The 20,175-nt window shown below is 41.5% G+C and overlaps 1 protein-coding gene and 1 pseudogene across 2 annotated transcripts in view; one reads left to right on the top strand and one right to left on the bottom strand.

Moving 5' to 3' along the window:
- Window positions 1-13,697, bottom strand: part of Coq3 (coenzyme Q3 methyltransferase) — a 32,258-nt gene extending 18,561 nt beyond the window's left edge. The window contains exon 1 of one of the 2 annotated variants that reach the window (XM_087660612.1): window positions 13,570-13,697. In XM_087660612.1, coding sequence (XP_087516738.1) covers window positions 13,570-13,577 — 8 coding nt within the window. In that variant the 5' untranslated portion in view covers window positions 13,578-13,697. 2 annotated transcript variants of the gene reach the window in all.
- A 1,365-nt stretch (window positions 13,698-15,062) lies between these two features.
- Kat2b-ps1 (lysine acetyltransferase 2B, pseudogene 1) lies at window positions 15,063-16,486 on the top strand (annotated as a pseudogene).
- Window positions 16,487-20,175: the final 3,689 nt, after the last annotated feature.

Genomic DNA, 20,175 nt, shown 5'->3' with positions numbered 1-20,175 from the left:
GCATCAGGAAAAAATCAGCAAGGATACAAACGGAGCATTGTTAAGCAACACAGATAACTGAATTTGTGAAACACTCCTCCCAACCTGCTACAGAATCTACATTCTCTCAAGCATTTATAGACTATTCAGAAAGACAGACCAAATAATCATTGTTTAAGCTCCAAAGGAACTAAATTCATAGATCCAAGCCTTCTAAAAATGACCAGGCTCAGATAATTTCACTAGAGAATGTCTGCAAGAGCAGCAAGTGCTTCAACTCCCAAAGGAATCTTACATCTGAGCAAAGCTCCTGGAAGAAGGCATGACAAACAATGTATCCAGTCTCTCCCATAGAACCCAGCCGTGGCTGACAGTGAGTGCCCACGGAATGATATGCTTGCCGTCCCAGCACTTGGGAAGCTAAGAGAAGACTGCAAGCTGGTGCAGGATAGTGGCCTTATCTTGTTTTGTTTCATTTTGTTTTTCTTGTCTTATTGAGGTTTGTGTTTGTTTTGATTTTTATTATTTATTTACTTGAGAGAGAGAAAGAATATGAAGTCAGGAGGTGAGGAAGATCTCAGAGTAGTTGGGGGAAGAGAATATGGTCAAAATATATGAAAAAAATTAAGAAAAAATGAAAACAATAAAGTGAGACAAACCCTAACATCAAGGCAGGATACTTCCCAACTAATTTTACAAAGTTAGAAGCACTCTAAAAACCAAAAGTTTACAGAATAATTTGCCTAAAGAGCAGACTTACAAATCTCAATGAATACTAGCAAATAAAATCGTATTATATACAAAAGTATGGATGCACAACCATAGTGGCTGAGGCAGGTGAAGCAGTTTACACCCATCCATGATGAACATTCAACAAATAAGAACACAGGGGATCTTATTTTACAAAGCATCTATTTCTATTTATAGTTCTATAGTCCTATAGTTTGCATATAACTCAAATGATAAAAGATGCTATACGCATCAGGAGCAAGATCTTAGCCATGGCTATAAGACGTGAAAAGAAAGCAAAATGCATACACGATGGAAAGAAAGAAAGTTAAGTGTTCTTATTGTCTATGTAGAACATCCCAAGGAATCCTAAATTTAATTTAGACTTTAGTATTTATTTATCTTTATCATATGCATATAAGTGTTTCCCTGTATGTAAGTGTACTCTGTGTGTATGGTGTATATGGAGGCCAGAAGAAAACTTCAGATAACCCTGGAACTAGAGTTCAGAGATCATGAGTGGCTATGGGTTTTGGGAATGGAACTCAGGTTCTCAGCAAGAGTGACAATGTTCTAAACTGCTGAGACATCTCCTTAACTCCCAAGGTGATCTGACATTTAAACAAAAGCTCTTGAAATTAAAAATTTGAGTTCTACAACCTGAAACAATCACTAGAAAAAAATTTAAAAATGTAACTTTAGCAAAGCAAGATAGCTTAGCAGTAAAGATGTTTGCTATCAAGCCTGATAACCTGAACTCAATCCTTGGGACCTACATGGTAGGAAGAGAGAATGGATTCCCACAGGTGTCCTCTGTCCTTGACAGATCTGCTGTGGTGTGCACTAACCCCACCTCCACATACACAAAATAAAATGTGAAAAATAAAAAAAACAAACCCACTGATGTTCACACAAGCAACCCCAATTGAACTCAGTAGGTCTCACACAGAGAAGGAGCTAACCATAGATGAGGACCTGTTGAAAACAAAGGATTCTACAGGAGTGGAGGGGGATTACAGAGGACAATGGGAGGTAAGTATGATTGGTGTGTGTGCATGTGTGTGTGTGTAACTGTAAAAGAATAAAACAGATGTTCAATATTAATAAAAACGAGAATTAAAACAAACAAAAGCCACAGGGAAAAAACACACACCTACCAAAATGTCAGAAATTTTAAAATACTGATATTACCAAATGTAGATCAGGAATGAAACAATGAGAGAGAGAGAGAGAGAGAGAGAGAGAGAGAGAGGAGTATAGACACTCTGGAAAGCAATTTAGCAGCCCCCACAAAGTAAAAGATACACTAAACATTCAATTTAGCAACTATACACTCTATCTGAGCACTAATCTCAGAGAAATTAAATGTACAGATACAGATATAAGTATCTATGTCTAGATACAGCCACACACACCCAGTCATGTGCTAGCTGCTTCCAAAAAGTAAAGCAGGTAAGTAAGAGCCAGGAAGTCTCACCCCCAGGTTAGCAGCCTCAAATCCGGCTGCAAGCTGCAGTGAGATGGTGATTCCTTTAAGCTCAGTTCAGAGGCACCAGAACAAAATCCCAACTTGTCACCCTGTATCATTCAGAGGACAGCAGCCAAGTGCCATCTTGAGAAAAACTACTGATAAAAACAGTCACCCCAAAAGCCATATATATCATGGCCACCGTCTAAGGAACCCAGTTTTGCCAGCTCCTGACAAAGAATGGCCCACAGGCAGCTGTAAGAAGCAGAAGGACCAAATGAGCCAAAGGTCAGGGGGGCAGGAGCCTAGTTCACTGTGGGAAGTGCATAAGGCAAGCTAGCCCCACTCTCACGTCAGAACCAGATTTCAAACCTGGATTTGATAGGTCTGATACTGAAGCTAATGGGTAGATAGAATGTTGAAGATGTCTCTGTCCTTCACTGCTCAAGTCCACAAACTCTGAAGTCCCAGTAGGGCACCCAAACCCACAGTGACATCCTTCCAGCAGGGTGCTTAATACTCAGGAGGCCTTAAAGATAGGGCAATAGGTTCTCTGCCTATATTCATCCCAGTGCTGTGGTCACTTCACAACTCACTTGGGAGACAGCCCGCAACCAAAAGAACTACCTATGTTGTGCTATCTGGTGATGTTCTGGGGGTTGTGAGATGTAATGCTAAGCTAATGTGGCAAGCAGAAGCTCTGGCACACAAAGGAAAACACCTATTATGAGATTACTCTGGAAGACACAGGATACTCACACCATTCGGCAACACAATAACCTAAAGACAAGAGCCTACAAGCTCAACTGGCCCTCCTCCTCTAGGACGGGCCTCTATGCACAGGACTAGGAGCCTCCAGTGTTTAAGGAGAGGAGAAACCTCAATCTCTATCTATCATCCATTCATCCATCCATCCATCCATCCATCCATCCATCCATCCATCTTTCCCTCCCTCCCTCACCCACCCCTGTGTGTGTGTGTGTGTGTGTGTGTGTGTGTGTGTGTGTGTGTGTGTGTGTGTGTTGGCTCTCTTTCCACATGTGGGTTTCCAAGCACACATGGATCAGGCTTGGCTTATCGGGTCTGGTATGCAGCGCCACCTCTACCATCTTCTTGCTCTTCTACTTGTTTTACATGTATGTTTGCCTGTTTGATGTATGGACATAAGGCACTGGTCTGGTGCCCACGCAAGTCAGAAGAGGGAACTGGACCCCTGAAACTAGAGTTACAGATGGTTGTGAGCCAGCATGTGGATTCTGGAACGCAAACCCAGGTCCTCTGCAAGAGCAACAAGTGCTCTTAGCCACCGAGCCATCTCTGCAGCGCTCCTCTTTTTATTCTCTGTGTATTTGTCATTTACTTCCACCTGTCTAATTTTATTTATGCTTTTTTCTCTCCAATTAGGGACAGACATTTTTCTTATCCTTTGTTTCTTTTTTTTTTTTTTTCTTTTTTTCGGAGCTGGGGACCGAACCCAGGGCCTTGCGCTCGCTAGGCAAGCGCTCTACCGCTGAGCTAAATCCCCAACCCCCCTTTGTTTCTTTATTACCCTAATCTATAGTTAGTATTTTGACTTTACCTTCTGCTATGTGAAACTTTTCTTGTGGAGACACAAATGTCTACTCAGCCCAAACAGGGAACCAATGGCATTCCACCAAAGTCCATTATTTTTGTATAGAGATAGTAGACCAGTAAATCAGTGACTCCACAAAAGGTCCCTAAATATGGCCTTCATTCAGGCAACTCTAGGACATTTCCTTCCTCCTTAGCAAGGGGTACAGTGGGGACATGCCGTCTCTTCTTGTAACATTTTAGTGAACTGCCAGTCAAGTTTTGAAGCTTTCCAAAACCTCCCAAGCACAGCATTTGACTTTTCATCAGTTTTTCTCCTTAGGAACTCCAGCTGGACACAAAGCTGACAATATTCACTTTCAGGGAACTGGGGCAGGACCCAATTCGCTGAAAGTGAATGAAAGACCCCAGCTTAGCAGCAGTAACGCCATTTTGCAAGGCTGTACTTAAGATGACTGGTTCAGGGAAAGGTTAGAACACTGAGTACACAGCGGCTGCCAAGCAGGATGTGTTTGGTTGAAGGCCTGGCAACAGGACGACTTCGGTTGAGCACCTGACAATGAAAAAAAAGCCCCGAGAGAGGTCCCACACCCTGGTGGGGGGCCGAGTCAGTCGTTATGTTCCAAGAAGGTAGCTAAGAAACTTGCCCCCGGGCTGAACCCTTGGGGGGCCGAGTCAGCCGTTATGTTTCAGGAAGGTAGCTAGGAAACTTGCCCCCGGGCTAAACCCTTGCCATATTAGAATCCACCAATTATATCCCTGTAACCATGCATCTGCTTCTGTATGCTTGCTTCTGCTCCCCAAAATCCTATAAAAGCCCATCCTTGGTTCCGTGGGGTGCGCCAGTCCCCCGAGTGACTGAAGCGCCCGCAGGTGCCTGTGCCTGTGTATCCCGACAATAAACCAAATCCTCTTGCTGATTGCATCCTGTGGTGTCTCAGTCTGGTCTTTGGAGTTAGAGGGTCTCCATCCCGAGGGAAAGTTCTCCCTGAGAGCTTTTCATGAATATTGAGTTTCCTTTCTCTTTTCTTCATCTCCTGAGTGCTTTAGCATTTTACAAACACTTTAGATGCCAGACTAGATCACGCAGGACTGCCAAAACCTATCCTACTTTGTAGGGATCACAGGACTCAGCAAAGCCACTAAACCCTATTGAGTCACCTTCTTTCTAAACTTTCCCGTGGACATAGTTCTGTGTGGCCTGAAGACCTGGACATCAATACACGTTTCTTTTTCTAACTTCCCCAGTAATGCATGTCCTTCCTATCCTGTCTTCTGTTTCCTGATCTTCGTGAAATCTTAGCAGGAGATCAAGTATTCCTAATGGTTTGTAATGAGTCTATCCACCAGGAGCTGACTCTTCTTATACTGCCTCGGCTTATATAGCGTTTGTCTAAAGAAAGTGTGAATAGTTGTATTATTTAGTTTCTCTGCCTCTATAGCATGCACACTAGTCCCATTCATAAGTTTTCTCCAGAGCTGGGTGTAGTGGCACATGCCTTTAATCCCAGTATTTGATAGGCAGAGACGAGTAAATCTCTGTGGGTTCAAGGTCAGTCTGGTCTACCTAGTGAGTTCCAAGGTACCCAAAACTACATAGTGAGACCCTAACTCGAACAAACGAACAAAATATTTTCCAAGTCAAGCAGCTGAGAACAGAATATTGCCTTGCATGGTCTCCTGAATTCAACCATCCCTAAGGCCCACATCTATCTGCATGCTTTATCATGGATTTTTGTCTTTCTCTTATTAAAGACTGAACCCAAAGGCTATCTTATATCACCTTTATCTTAATCTCTCTTACTATGTGACTCTTTCCAGGGGTTCCAACATTTTAGATCCAAGGGAGGGAACTTAAGCACACACCCGGCCTTCACTCTCTTTCACTTGAATCTTGCCAACTATGAGAAGCAATGTGCCAACACCTCCAACCCTCTTCTTTTTTTCACTTTCCTTTCCAAACCAGAGACTGACACAGAGGCCAGACACGGCATGTTTGTCGCTTGATTTTTAAAAGAAAACTGTAATTGCTCCCTGACTCCCACAAGTTCTTTCTGGAAGATACCTCATATGCATGTTGTTATTGCCCAAAGCAAAGGCTGAAGCCACAGCTGCTTAAGATCACAACCCATACATCCCACTTTCAGGGACTGGTAAACATTTTTTAGCCTACTGGCTGTTTAGGGGGCTGTAGGGACAATTTTGGTGTTTTTTTTTAAAAAAAAAAAACACAGAAATATTATAAGAATATGTTTTCATTTTAATCCCAGGATGTGGGACTGTGATTTGCCTAAAGCTCTAACAGAGGTATGGTTTTGCCAGCTGCAAATAGTTTTTGATTGTGTGATGTTTAGAATATCAGAGGGTATATAAATGCTGGGGGCTGGTCCGCAAGAGGGTGAGCTGGTGGTTGTTGGTCTTTAGGGAGGTTGGTTTCAGTTTGTTAGTAGCTGTGATCCAAGAAGAAACAAAAAGAAATTAGGTTAGGGATTTTCCTCTAATTCCTCTTTCCCCTCTAACCTTGTTTCTTACCTACCTAGTGTTAAAAGGTGAAACAGGGGAATAAAAGGAGGGGAAAAAAAAGAAGAAATTACAAAGCAACAAAGACCAGCTAAGGGGACATTCCCATAACTCAAGAGGTGGAACCCAAGAAGACATTCCACCAAGTACAGGAAGATGGCCATCCTGGAATTCCTCACAAAGATGCTCCACTCCCAGACAGCTCAGCCTTGGTCACATGTTCTGTCACCCATCTCATGAGGGCTGTAACCACCACTACAGTAAGGAGGCACACTGTCTCATGGGGGATAGATAGTCTTACTGGAATTTCTCCCATGGGTGCCTCACCCTTATTATATGGATCAGATTCAGTTGCATGTCTCACCATCCATTGCAGAGGCCATGCAACCAATCCTATCCAGCTCATCCTTAGTTCTCTTGGTCCCTACTTGGGTGCCATGTGTTATGGGAGGCTTTTCTTGGTGAGATGCATCTATATAATTAAGATAGGGAGTCGGGGCTGGGGATTTAGCTCAGTGGTAGAGCGCTTACCTAGGAAGCGCAAGGCCCTGGGTTCGGTCCCCAGCTCCGAAAAAAAAAGAACCAAAAAAAAAAAAAAAAAAAGATAGGGAGTCAACCACAAACCAAAGTAACTATTCTCCCCCAATGTACAACTGGTAAATCAGTGAGTGCATCAGCACTAGTTATAGGAATTTGGGTAAGCGATTACTAATAGGAGCAGGAGCGACTGAAGGGGAGCTATATCACTAAAAAGCCCACCCCTGCATAAGCAGGGACTCATGCAGGGTTTACAAGTAGCTGACAAGTGGGTCTTTATTGCTTCTTGGTGAGAGGCTTTTGGGACTCTTGTTCCTTTCAGCTTTCCCAACCTGTGAGAATAGTGTACCTCCAAAATCTTATGACTCTCCCCTCGCTCAGCCCTGCAAGGAGTGTTTCAATTCAGAAGAAATTGTTACCCAACACTAAAACAATTTTTGTGTGTATGCAGCTGTGTACAGTGTGTATATGATGCTATACATGGATGTGTGTGTATGCAGTATGTGTCTATGCACATACGTGTGTGTGTGTGTGTGTGTGTGTGTGTGTGTGTGTGTATGTGTGTGTGGAGGCCAGCAGTTGACCTCAGATGTCTCTCACGATCACTCTTATTTTTTAAGATAAAGACTCTAACTGAACCTGGAACTCATTCATTTGGCTAGGCTGACTGGCCAGTGAGCTTCAGGGACCCACCCATCTCTGCCCACCCATCTGCCACTGCAGGAGTTACAGATAAGCCATGCAACTGTTTTTATGTGGGTTCTGCACCTATGCTTTATGCTGACTGAGCAACCTTCCTAACTCTGGCTTTTTAAAAAATATATTTTTAATCCTTTGCTATTTATATAATTTTGAATGTTTATACCACTGATAAATTTTTTTAATTCCCTTTCTCTTATTTTTTTCTATTCTTTTGCCCTTCTCCTTTAGCCTCCCTGACATTCAACACTTTCTTTATCCTTTTGTCTGATTACCCAGGTTCTTCTTTCGTTTTGTATCCCTTTCCTGTCTTCTTCCTATCTTTTTACTTACTATTTTGACACTTACACTTAGCACAGTGGACAGCAGTTTTTCATTGTTAGTGCCATGTCCACTGGGGATGTAGCAGTGGGCTGTAATTAATTTTTACACGTGTTTCTATAGCTTGTATGGTTTGCTGTTGTCACTGCCACTGCAGTTTGCTTCCTCTGCCAAGTGGTACTGACATTAAGTCTGGAGGAGACCACTCGGTAAGAAGATCCCCCCAACCTAGAAGAGATATCCAAAGCAACAGATGTGCAAATCACAGCACACCAGAAAGCAAGACACCACGACACCCCCAAAGACCATACTCCAACCATAGAACCCAAAGATACTGAAGAAAGTCAAGTGCCAGATAAAGACTTCAAATGAACTCTTGTGAAAATGATCAGTGATCCAAAAGGGAAACAAATAATCAGATGAGCTCAATACAGGCCCAAGAGGGGAAACTCAACAACAGAAAAATGTCAGCAATATGGATGCTTATGGATGAAAAAGTCAGCAGCAACAACAGACCAACCCCACCATCAAAAATCAGAAAAACAAACCCACAGCTTGGAAAAAAACAAAACAAATAGAAATGTTAGAAAGTAAAACCTCAAGAAATAAGTAGTTAAGTAAGACAGTGGAAAGCATGATCAAAAGAATCAAGTAGAGTATTAGGGATAGAGGCCAAAGGTGACTGACACTACATTCAAATATCAATAAGGAAAAGAACTAAAATGAGATACGATTGAAAGAAGAAATCTAAAACTCGTGGGATAGAAGAACAGCAATTACACAGAATATTCATTCGTTGGCATCAGAGAAAAAAATGCCTTATATCTACTGAAAGAAACAGATATTCAGAACACATTTGGAAACATGGAACCCCAACTAGACGTGACTGGAGAAAATCCTCTCCACACACTGCATCGTGTGTATGTGTAGTGTATTCGTGTGAGTGGGCACACATGTCCACGCATGCATATATGGAAACTAGAGGCCGATGCTGTTGTCTCCGTTGTTCTCTACCTTACTTTTTTTTTTTTTAAGATTTATTCATTTATTATATATAAGTACACTGTAGCTGTCTTCAGATACACCAGAAGAGGGCACTGGATCTCTTTACAGATGGCTGTGAGCCACCATGTGGTTGCTGGGAATTGAACTCAGGACCTCTGGGAAAGTAGTCGGGTGCTCTTAACCGCTGAGCCATCTCTCCAGCCCTCTACCTTACTTTTTAAGACAGGGTTTCTCACTGAGCCTGGAGCTCACTGACTGGCTAGCCAGGCTGGCCATGAGCCCCACCATCCTACTGCCTCGCCTCCCCAGTGCAAGGTTACAGGCACATGCGACCACTTCTTTTTCCATGGGTGGTGAGGATCCAGACTTAGATCCTTAGGCTTTCATACTTTACCCATTCTCTAAGCCATCACTTATGCTCTTAAAATCAGTAATTCTTCCACATATCAATAATAAAGTTTGAAAAATTGGGGTGGGGAGGTCCATTCACTGAAGCTTAAAAAAAAAATCTAGGAATAATCGTATCAAAACAGTGAGAAGATCTCTACAGTGAAAACTTGAAAACACTGAAGAAACTGAGAACAGCACTAGGTGGAAAGATCTATGCTCAATGGCTAGACAAAATTAATAGTGTGGAAATAGGTGTCTCACTGAAAGCAATCAACAGGTTCAATGACTACCCATCAAAATTCCAGTGAGATTCTTCACAGAACTAGAGAAAGCAATCCTAAAGTTCACATAAAAGTACGAAAGTTATCAAATAACTATTGCAGTCTTAGGATAAAGAACAATGCTGGGGAACGCACAATATCTAATCTCAAATTTATACTACCGAGTCACAATAACAAAAATTGCATGGTACTAGCACAATAGCAGATGTGTAGACCAATGGGATAGAAATAGAATAGAGGACCCTGAGTAAACTAGACTGGTATAGCCACCTGAGTGTTGACTACACTGCCAAACAGACACACTGGTGAAGTCAACCTCTGACACATGGAGAAGACGGACTTCATGGGCAGCCTGGAATGACATCCATAGTTCTCACCCTGCATGGGCCAATTAAAAATAGAGCAAAGTCCTCAATTTAAGATGTGACACTCTGGGGTTGGGGATTTAGCTCAGTGGTAGAGCGCTTGCCTAGGAAGCGCAAGGCCCTGGGTTCGGTCCCCAGTTCGGAAAAAAAGAACCAAAAAAAAAAAAAAAAAAAAAAGATGTGACACTCTGAAAGTGCTAAAAGGAAACAAAGAAAACAGTGCATCCACAGGGAAACCAATATCACAGAAAATCCCCAAAACTGATAAATGGGAAATCTCTTGTGAGAAATTAAGAGTCTATAACAACAAAAGAAATAAACACTAGTGTAAAGAGACAGCCTACAGAGTGGGGGAAAAAAGAGTTTGCCAAAAAACAAAATGTATATATGATCCAAGGGATTAATTTCCAAGATATATAAAGAATAGCAAAAATTAATCCCCCCTCCCTAAATCATCCAGTTACAATAAACTGAAAAACAAAAACAAAAAACAAAAAACAAAAACCAGGACAGTGGGTAAAGCTCTTCCCACTACATAGTACTCTGGAGTTCAACCCCCAGGACCTGCATGGTAGAGAGAACCAAATGCTACAAGTTATCCTCTGACCTCCATACATATGCCCACAATCACACAAAACAGATACATAGGGGGAAAGTTACCAGAACACAAATGCTCAATAAAGCTTGACAAAGTATTCAAGGACCTCAGCTCTCAGGGAAACACAAGGAAACTTATGCAGGAACTATGGAGATCTGTGTGGAGGTTCCTCAATAAATAAATAAATAAACAAACAAACAAATAAATAAAAGAATAAACAGAACCATCATCAGATGCAGCCACACCACTCCTTGGTCTCTAGCCAAAGGACTCTTAAATCAACACACAGAGTACATCCATATCCACTCTTATAACTTAAGTATTCACTGTAGCCAAGGAATGGAAGCGACTTAGCTATCCACCAACAGACACAGAAAATGTAGTATATACACACAACAAAGTTTATATAGCCTGAAGAAAAACGAGATTAATGGTATTTTCAGGAAAATAAATCAAGTAAAAATCAATTAGGCAAAATAAGCCAGATTCAGAAAAATGAAGACCATATTTTTTTTCTCCTATTTTAAACACAAATTTACAATTATAGCTGGGTCTGGTCATCCATGCCTTTAAGAGCATGGCCTTCCTGGTCTACGCAGCAAGGTCCAGGTCAGTCAGGACCACATAGTGAGGCCAAGTCCCAAAGACAAGCAAAAAGTATAACCATGCAATCTAAACAAAGAATATTTGTATATTTGGGGCAGGTTTTCTTTTTTCAATTTGTGAGTCTTAGTTTTCTTTTCTAATCACAAAGTTCACTATAGGCTATCTCTCCAACACTCCTGTGAGCATCCAGTCTCTCTCCTTAGAGACAGCTGGTCACTGGATTTGTGTGCAAGTTTCCAGAAACTTTGTATACATACACCAGTATCTTAATGTGTCCATTCCTGACATTTTGCACAACATACACATTCTCCTGCAGCTTTCTTTCTTTCTTTTAATCTACCAGTTTTTCTTGGAGACTGCTTCATAATATTATATAAAGAAGTTCTTTTGCTTTAATTAAGAACTTCACAGTAACCCTTGTATGGCTCTGTTACAATTTATTCAAGCAGCACCTTATTAAGGGGCATTTAACTTATTTCTTTTTTCTAATACAAAAACCATGGAACTGAATTAAATAATTTTCTATATATTAAAATACCAAACAATATATCCAAATGTGAGCAATGGTCATTCACAGATATTAAATCAATGTATAATCAATATATAGATAAGTGTCTAGTGCCTGGTGATTCATACTGACCACCCATTCAATGCTAATTAGATATTTCTATCCTTGACAATTGGTGAAAATGCTTTACTAGTGTGGCTTTAAATCACCATGGGTGAGCTAAAGTATCTCTTTTTAAATATGATCATCATTTACATACCACTTTTGCCTTTTTGTAGTCTGCATAAAGGTTTTTCCAGTTTTTGTTGCTTGTTTGTTTGTTTGTGTTACTGTTGTTCTGAGATGGGGATCTCATGCTGTATCCCAGCTGTCTGAAACTTGCTGTAGAGTCCAGGCTGGCCTCGAACTGGTTAACAGTTACTTTTATTTTACCTGTTTGCCTACATGTACACTGTGTATACACCATGTTTGCAGTATCCACGAAAGCCATTTGAATCCAATGGGACTGGGGTTGTGAACAGCCATGTGGATGCTGGAGTCAGCTTCTAGCACCCATGTTGGGGAGCTCAAAAGCACCTGTAACTCCTTTTGTGGGGACTCTGCTGCTGGCTTCTGGCCATCACAGATGCCTTCACATAGGGCAAACATTAAAAGCCCGGTGTGCTGGTATACACATTTAATTCAAGCACCTGGTAGGAAGAGGCAGGCAAATCCTTGAGTTTAAAGCCAGCCTGATCTATATAGTGAGTTTCAGCTATTTCAAACAAACAAACAAACAAACAAACATTATGTCTCATGTCATTTGTCATTTCCAGCTCTCAGAATAGTCACTTTTTTTTTCTTTTTTTCGGAGCTGGGGACCGAACCCAGGGCCTTGCGCTTGCTAGGCAAGCGCTCTACCACTGAGCTAAATCCCCAACCCCTAGAATAGTCACTTTCAAGGAGTACACATGGCTTCTTATGAACCTGTCATGTATTCCTCTCCTGCCCTCTAAGGACACTTGTTCTTCATCTCTGATTCCAAATACAGACTAGATGCTCCTCCTACAAAATGTATAATTTTATTGGTTCTTTTTTAATTTTCTTATTATAAAAGGCACACACTAAAATGTTTTTTAAAAGTGGACTAGAGACGTTCTGGATCTCTGGAACAATGGCTCAGATTGTTCTGGAGGACAAAGTTTAGACAATAAAAGAGAATAAAAGTATATAAAGACAATAAAAGCATATAAAAGACAGTAAGATTACAAAATCATCTATCCAAAAAATTAAAGTTGGGGTCGTATTTCTGTCTAAATCTCCAAGTTCATTAATACTGACTTACACCTTGCTCTCTTAAAAACTAATCATTTTTTCAGTAGGATTTATTGCTGTTACTGTCATATTAAAACTCCCAACCATACCAATCTCTACCATATAGTAGTCATTTTCTTGTAAAGGATGAGCCTAATTTTCTGCTTACTACTTGGGGGTTCAAAATCTATAGCACCAAATGCAATTACTTTCTTTAACTTATTTGCCAATCAAGCACATAAATGCCTTAAATTCTTTAGCAGGGTTGGTTAGATAGTTAGCAACAACATAGTAAAACGGTGTTATGAGAGTGCCCGGTGTGTCTTTCTTGGTTTGGTACGGAAAGCAAGAACCACCCCCAGGTTCCAGCAAGTTCCAGCAAGGTTCCAGGACTGCTCCTGGCCCACAGGCTCTGAGAACTCAAATAAAATAGGGCAAAGGTCTTAGACTATATGGCGGCGGCACACGAGAAACGCTCTCCGAGGCCCAGATCCTTAGTCCTCAGCATTTTCCTGGCTTCTCAGAACTGGGGGTTGTAGCCAGTGGAGAGAGCAGCACCTAGTCCTGGAGGTCATGCAGGATGACGACCTGGCGGGCTGAACCCACAGAGCCGGACGGCCCACCGCTCTCTGCCGCGCTTGCGCAGAGCCGCCACTGGCAACCCAGGCTTGCGGAAGAACCTCCGCACCGACACTCACCGGTCCATGAAGTTACACGAGGAGGCTCGGCTACCGCGCTGGGGCACGCAAACCCAAGTGTTTCTAGGAAACGAACCCCACGAGAGCTCAGCCTTCCACCTCTCCACATCGCGACCAGAATCCTACTCCTTTTCCGGTCCCTCCTCACAACAAATCCCCACCGGAAGGGTTCCGCCTCCCACACTCGCAGCTGCAGGCTTTTGCATTTACATAAGTTAATGAGAATTTGTGTGGCCACGGTTAATTCGAGCTCGTCTATCAAATTATGTCTGCAATGAAATAATGAACTATTCCTAATAAAAGGCCACGAATACCTACCTTCTCTTCCTAGGAATCACGCCGTACTGTTTTCGTATTTACTAGATATCTCCTCAGAGACATGGTGTGCCTGGAAGACCCTGACTCTAAATGCTTCAAATCAATATGGAAAGAACTTCTTTCAAGGCGTTCAAGTACCACAGAGAACAGAAGTCCAAATTTAAAGTACGTTTTCTGAAACTGACTTATTATCCTGTACAGCATACAGGACCGCTATGTAGCAGAAAACTCGGAACACTCAGTTTAGACAAAACTTATTTGAAGTAGAAACAGGGATCAGTACGTAAGATTCTACTTCACACTCGTTATTTTTTGTCATCTTGACATTAGATTCACCAGGAAGTAGGGACCCTCACTTGAATTGCCTTCAAGTGTGGTATGTTTGTGGTGGCGTTTTCTTGATTGATGTGGGAGGGTCCGGCCCTTTGGGAAGTGGAACCCGGTTGTATCAGAAAGCCCACATTGATAAAGCAGCTTTCATTTATGCTTGCCCCGACTTCCTTCAATGATGGATTAGGATCTTTACGTCAAAGAAACCCTTTTCTAGAGTTGCTTTTATCACAGCCACAAAAAGCAAACCAAGAACGGTATTAAAATGAATGAATGAATAAATAAATAAATAAATAAATAAATAAATAAATACATATTAAAAAGGCTTTCCTCATAAAAGAAGGGTCAATTCCTAAAATTTAGGGCGTCATTCTACATTTTAATAGGCAGTGTCATCCTTTAAGTCGGCGAAACTTACTAAGCTTTCATTTACACCCTCTTAGCTAAAATATTAACCTCATAAGCTGAAAATCAGCTGTTCTATCATAGTCAGAGTCCCCGTGTTTAGAGATATATGGCCATTTCAACAAATGAAGGAGGTGGTAAGTTTTACACAAAAGTTAACGTGTCCTGTTTTTGTTAGATTGACAGATCCAAGGAAAGGCAATGGTGCAGACCTGTTTAACAGTGTAAGGACTTCCTATGCATGTGTCATACTTACATTAAGTGTACACCACACAACTTCACAGCCATATCAGTCTCGCTTCAACTAAGACAGGAAGTAATGTGCTTAAATATTGGCAGGAAGCAAAGAACTCTCGAAACCCCACCCGCACCCCCCACACACACAGCAACAAAAAACTTTTCTTTAAGTTAAGCCTGAGCTGGTGGGGGAGGGTCTCGGCTCTGCCACCGACGCCCGCGGGGACCCTGGCGGCTGCCGGTGACAGTCGGGGCGGCATGGCCGAGGCTGGCGGGATCGGGCCCCCAGCACTGCCGCCCGCGACCCCATACTGTGCCCACTGGAACCTGGCCACCGCCGCCCGGAGCTCTGCTTCCTAAGGGCCAGAGACTGCGGTGGCCACGGCGGACGAGGCGTGGAGGCGGGAGGAGGAGGCGAAGTAGGCGCAGCTACTTTTTGCTCCGCGGGCAAAGAAACTGGAGAAACTCGGTGTGTACTCTGCCTGCAAGTACTGTAAATGCAATGGCTGGAGAACCCCAACCCCTCTCCTAATCCACCAAGAGGAGACCTCCAGCAGATAACTGTCAGTTTGACAGAACCGTGTCGAAGCTGTAGCCATCCATGACCTTGCTGCTCATGTTTCCCACTTGGAGAATGTGTGAGCGGAGGAAATGAACAGACTCCTGGGAATTGAAGACGCAGATGCCAAAACAAGTTTATTTCTACCTATTCAAGCTCTTGAGAAAGTCTATTTTACAACCTGTGGTCGAAGGCTCCTTGGAGAAGAAGTCGCCATTTGAAAAGCCCAGTTTTGAACAGGGTGTGAACAACTTTGTTCAGTACAGGTGTAGTCACTTGCCATCAAAGGAGAGGCAGACAACAATCGAGCTGGCCAAGATGTTTCTAAAGTGCATCAACTACTGGCACCTGGAGGCTCCGTCTTAGCGGAGACTACGGGTCTCCCAATGATGCCATCTCTGGATACAAAAAAAACTACATAAGGTGCTTGTGCTACTGCCATGTACCACAGTTCTGTGACAGCTTACCTTGGTACAAAACCACAAAGGTGTTTGGGAGAACATTGCTTCGCTCCACCTTCACCATCATGAGATGACAACTCTTGGAACAAGCCAGACAGGAAAAGGACAAACTGCCCCTTGAGAAACCCATGCTAATCCTCACACATTTCCCAAGTTTCTGTCCATGTTGGAAGAAGTGTATAGTCAAAACTCCCCTATCTGAGATCAGGATTTTCTCTCAGCCTATTCCAGAACCAGCCCACTAGGAATCAAACAGTGATCAGTCCTCCTGTTACTGGGACAGCATTGTTCAGTTCAAATTATACTTCCCGTGAGCTGATCAATTGAGGGAGAACAGGTCCTGGGTCCAGAAGCTCTTCTGGGCTTGAAGCAAACCCAGGAGAAAAGAGGAAACTGAACAACTCTCATGCTGAAGAGGACGCCAAGAGATCTCGAGTGATGGGGGATATTCCTGTGGAATTGACCAGTGAGGTCTGTCTACCATCATAGACCTTGCAAGGATGCTTGGACCAGAGATCTGAAAACCCGGAGTGAATGCCTAGGAAACAGGTACTGTGTGTCTAAGAAGTTATTCATGGCAGACTTACAGAGAGTGTTTACTAACTGCAAGGAGTGAAACCCTCCCAAGAGCAAGTACTACAAATGTGCCAGCATCCTGGAGTTCTTCTTCAGTAAAATAAAAGAAGCAGGGTTGATTGATAAGTGATATTTTCCCCTTAGACACATATCAGGGTGTGCCTAAAGCAGGATATTTAAGTTTTTGGTTGCTTTTTTGTTTTTTTAAATTGTATATCATGTGTTGAAGAGACTTTTAATGATTAGCACTTTTGAAAAACAAAACCTTTTAGCTTTTCAGAGATGTATTCAAGTGGAAATCATAATTGATTTTGTTATAGATTTTAATCTATTTACCATCATGTAATTTTTCTCTGGCATGTCCAGTTGCTGACTACTGCATGGTAGATGATCAGGGGCTTCCTCAAAACCTGTATGTCTGGGAACTACACGCAGTTCCAAGATTTGGGGCAATCTAGAGAAAATTTTGACCATGAATGTCTCCATTCTTTTCTAATAGAAAATGAGAGTTTATTCTCTTTTGAGTCCATGATACATCTGTGTGGTGAATGAACTGTGTGATGTTTCAAGTCTCATTGTGAACTTATGAAAGTATACTTATAAAAGTATGTATTTTTTAAAGCACTCATCTAGATGGGGTGCATTGAGCAGTTCTGAAAAATGCAGCTTCCACAATAGCAGCTTCTTTGACTCCTAACGGACTTTTTATAAGTTCCTGGGCTTTGTTCATTCTGGCTACCTATTACAGACTTGAGAGTGCACAACCACTATTTAATAATTCTTGGCAGATATGTGTCCGCCTCATATTTGACTCTGCTTGTGCAGGGTCCAACTTCTAAAAGATCCATTCCCAGGCCACAAAGTTGTAAACTTGAGGTTGAGTCAATGTTAAGACATGTGGCCTAAACACGAAGCCAGGGAAGCCTTGCTCCAATATATAAGGATTCTTTGTATTTTCTGGTACATTTAACCCCATCAGCAGTGTCTATGTGAACATTTCCCATTTGCACTTCCAGATTTATGTTTGTCTGAGGTGAACTGAATTCTCACCGAAGTTTAGGCCAGTATTTTAACACCTGCATTGTTTCACTGATCAAGGCTTCTATCCCACTAACATTCTCTGTACAAACTCATTAACCAATCTGTCTTGGGACTCCAGCTTAGAGCTTGGATTTGTGTCCTAATTACACTACATAGAGAAGTGGGACCCTTGCCACCCCGACTCTGGGAAAAACCAACTAATATATAACCATATTAAATGAAGGCCACCTTAGTGGTTTTGACACTAATTTTTATAATACAAATTTATAAACTGATTTTTTTTTGTAAAGGCTGAGGTTTAAAAATGTACTTAATGTATGTTTTCTATCAGCATAAATTATATTGGGTCACTAACAGTCACTAAAAACAGCTTGCAGAGGTAGTGTGCTTGAAGGAAAATATCCTGGCATTGCTACGGAGTGCTGCTTTTGACATGGAAGGCATGTCATATGTTCAGCGTGTTCACTGAAGCTGCCTCAACCTTTGGAAGTGTAAGGAACACTCTCAGTGGTGTCTAGACTCTTAAAGAAGAATGATAGTACACGTCGCATTAAGTATCTCAGACTGGTTTAAAACAGCTTTGTACTGGGCTGGAGAGATGGCTCAGCGGTTAAGAGCACCCGACTGCTCTTCCAGAGGTCATGAGTTCAATTCCCAGCAACCACATGGTGGCTCACAACCATCTGTAAAGAGATCTGATGCCCTCTTCTGGTGTATCTGAAGACAGCTACAGTGTACTTATATATAATAAATGAATAAAAAAAAAAAAAAACAGCTTTGTACTAATCTTGCTGAAGCGTATGTCCAACTCCATATCCTGTTAAAGTTTGTTAGACATTCTTAAAGAGGAATGTCTTTAAAATCAGATGGTCTCTTCTATACTGAGAACATTTTTATGTTTTCTAATATAAAATTAATATTTTCTTATATTATGCAATAAAGCAGAAGTAGAATGTGGTTTTCGCAAATGCTTTAACGGTTGACAAAAACTTTACATTTGTAAAATTGATATATTATACTGGTACAAAATAGTTTTAAGTTACATTTTGAAAAGCTCAAAAAAAAAAAAAAACTAAGTGTGAGCTGTGTCATAAATATAACTGTGGTGAAGGCAGTATGTAGCCACTGTTGCAGTAAACACCCAGAGTAAGTTGTAAACCAGCTCAGACATATTTTAGAAAACTCAACACCCATTAACATTTATTTTCTAGTTTTTAATAAAAAAAATGAAGGACAAGTCACTTTATGTCCATACCAGTTTTATCCCTTTGAACAATCTACTACACCCACCCAGCTGAATGAAGCTTTGGATTTATGCAAAGTGTATTGCATGGTACCCACCCTGAGAAACTCTATCTCCAAATTCTATTTAAAACTGAGCTTGAAGGGGAGCTGCAGAAAGGGCTCAGTGAGGACCCAAGTTTCAGTTTTCACACTGTGACTCACAACCATCTGGAATTCCCTACCTAGGGCACCTAACAACCGCTTTAGGTCCTTTTGGGCATCCTAACACAGATAGACATTCACTACCATTAGTTCAGTTTAGAAACTTCAATGTTAAAAATGTTTTAACTTATTATAGGAATGTTTAGCCTTTTCAACTCCTAAAACTTTCCAAATAAAAAGTTTTAAAGCTCAGGGTCTAGAGTGATCACACACACCCCTCATTAAGAAAACAAATCCTGGATCCATCGGTGAAAGGGTGTAGGGGCTGAGAGCACTGGCTGCTCCTCCAGAGGACCCAGCTTTACTTCCCAGCGTCCACATGGATTCACAACTGTAACTCAAGAACGCACCTAGTGTAAACCATTGAAGGCAATGTACCGATACACATAAAATACATACATTTCAAAGGATTTTTAAAAAGTTGCAAAGCTCTTCTGCCACTATTCTTCATGTTTCTTTTTGTTATCTTGGTTTTTTTTTTAGAGCTGAGGACCAAACCCAAGGCCTTGCGCTTACTAGGCAAGGGCTCTACCACTGAGCTAAATCCCTTCATGTTTCTTTAAAGACTTTTTATACTAAAATGGACTGTATTGAACATTTACCTTTTGTTCAGTACTTCAGAAAAAAGTCAGCAAGACAGTTTACAAAGGCAGAAAGCAGTTTACATTACTGGAATTGCACAATATTGATATTTTTGGGGCCTTAAACAAATCTTATAATTCTTCTAATGGGGTGGAGTCCACCCATATTCACAAGAACACTAGGACTCCTACACTAGAGAATGCTGACTCCTTCAGCGTTTTTCACACTCAATATATATGTGCAGGCATGCACAGAAAGTGTAGTATTACAGGACAATACTATTTAAGTTAAATAATATTATTTAATACTAAGAATATCTTATTAAAGTAAAAATAATGACTCACAGATTGTTCTATAGCACTTCTCTCTACTCCATGTTCATGTGTGTGCGTACCACGTGTAGGTAAGTACCCAGAGAGGCTAGAGAGGGTGTCTTAATCATGGGGCTGGAGTTACAGGCAGCTGTGAGCCACCTAGTGTAGGTGTGGAGAAGAGAACTTGGAGCCTCTGTAAGAACTGAAGTAAATGCTTTTAACCACTGAGCCATCTCTCCAGACTCTCAAAAGGGAATCTCTTAAAGACATTCTGATCAACCAATTCAGTTTGACTGTCTCAAAAATTCAATGTATTCAATTTTCAAAAGTATAATTT

The sequence above is a fragment of the Rattus norvegicus genome, chromosome 5, assembly GCF_021556685.1.
Source record: "Rattus norvegicus strain SHRSP/BbbUtx chromosome 5, alternate assembly SHRSP_T2T, whole genome shotgun sequence".
Classification (NCBI taxonomy): domain Eukaryota; kingdom Metazoa; phylum Chordata; class Mammalia; order Rodentia; family Muridae; genus Rattus; species Rattus norvegicus.
This window is presented reverse-complemented; position numbering and strand designations above follow the sequence as displayed.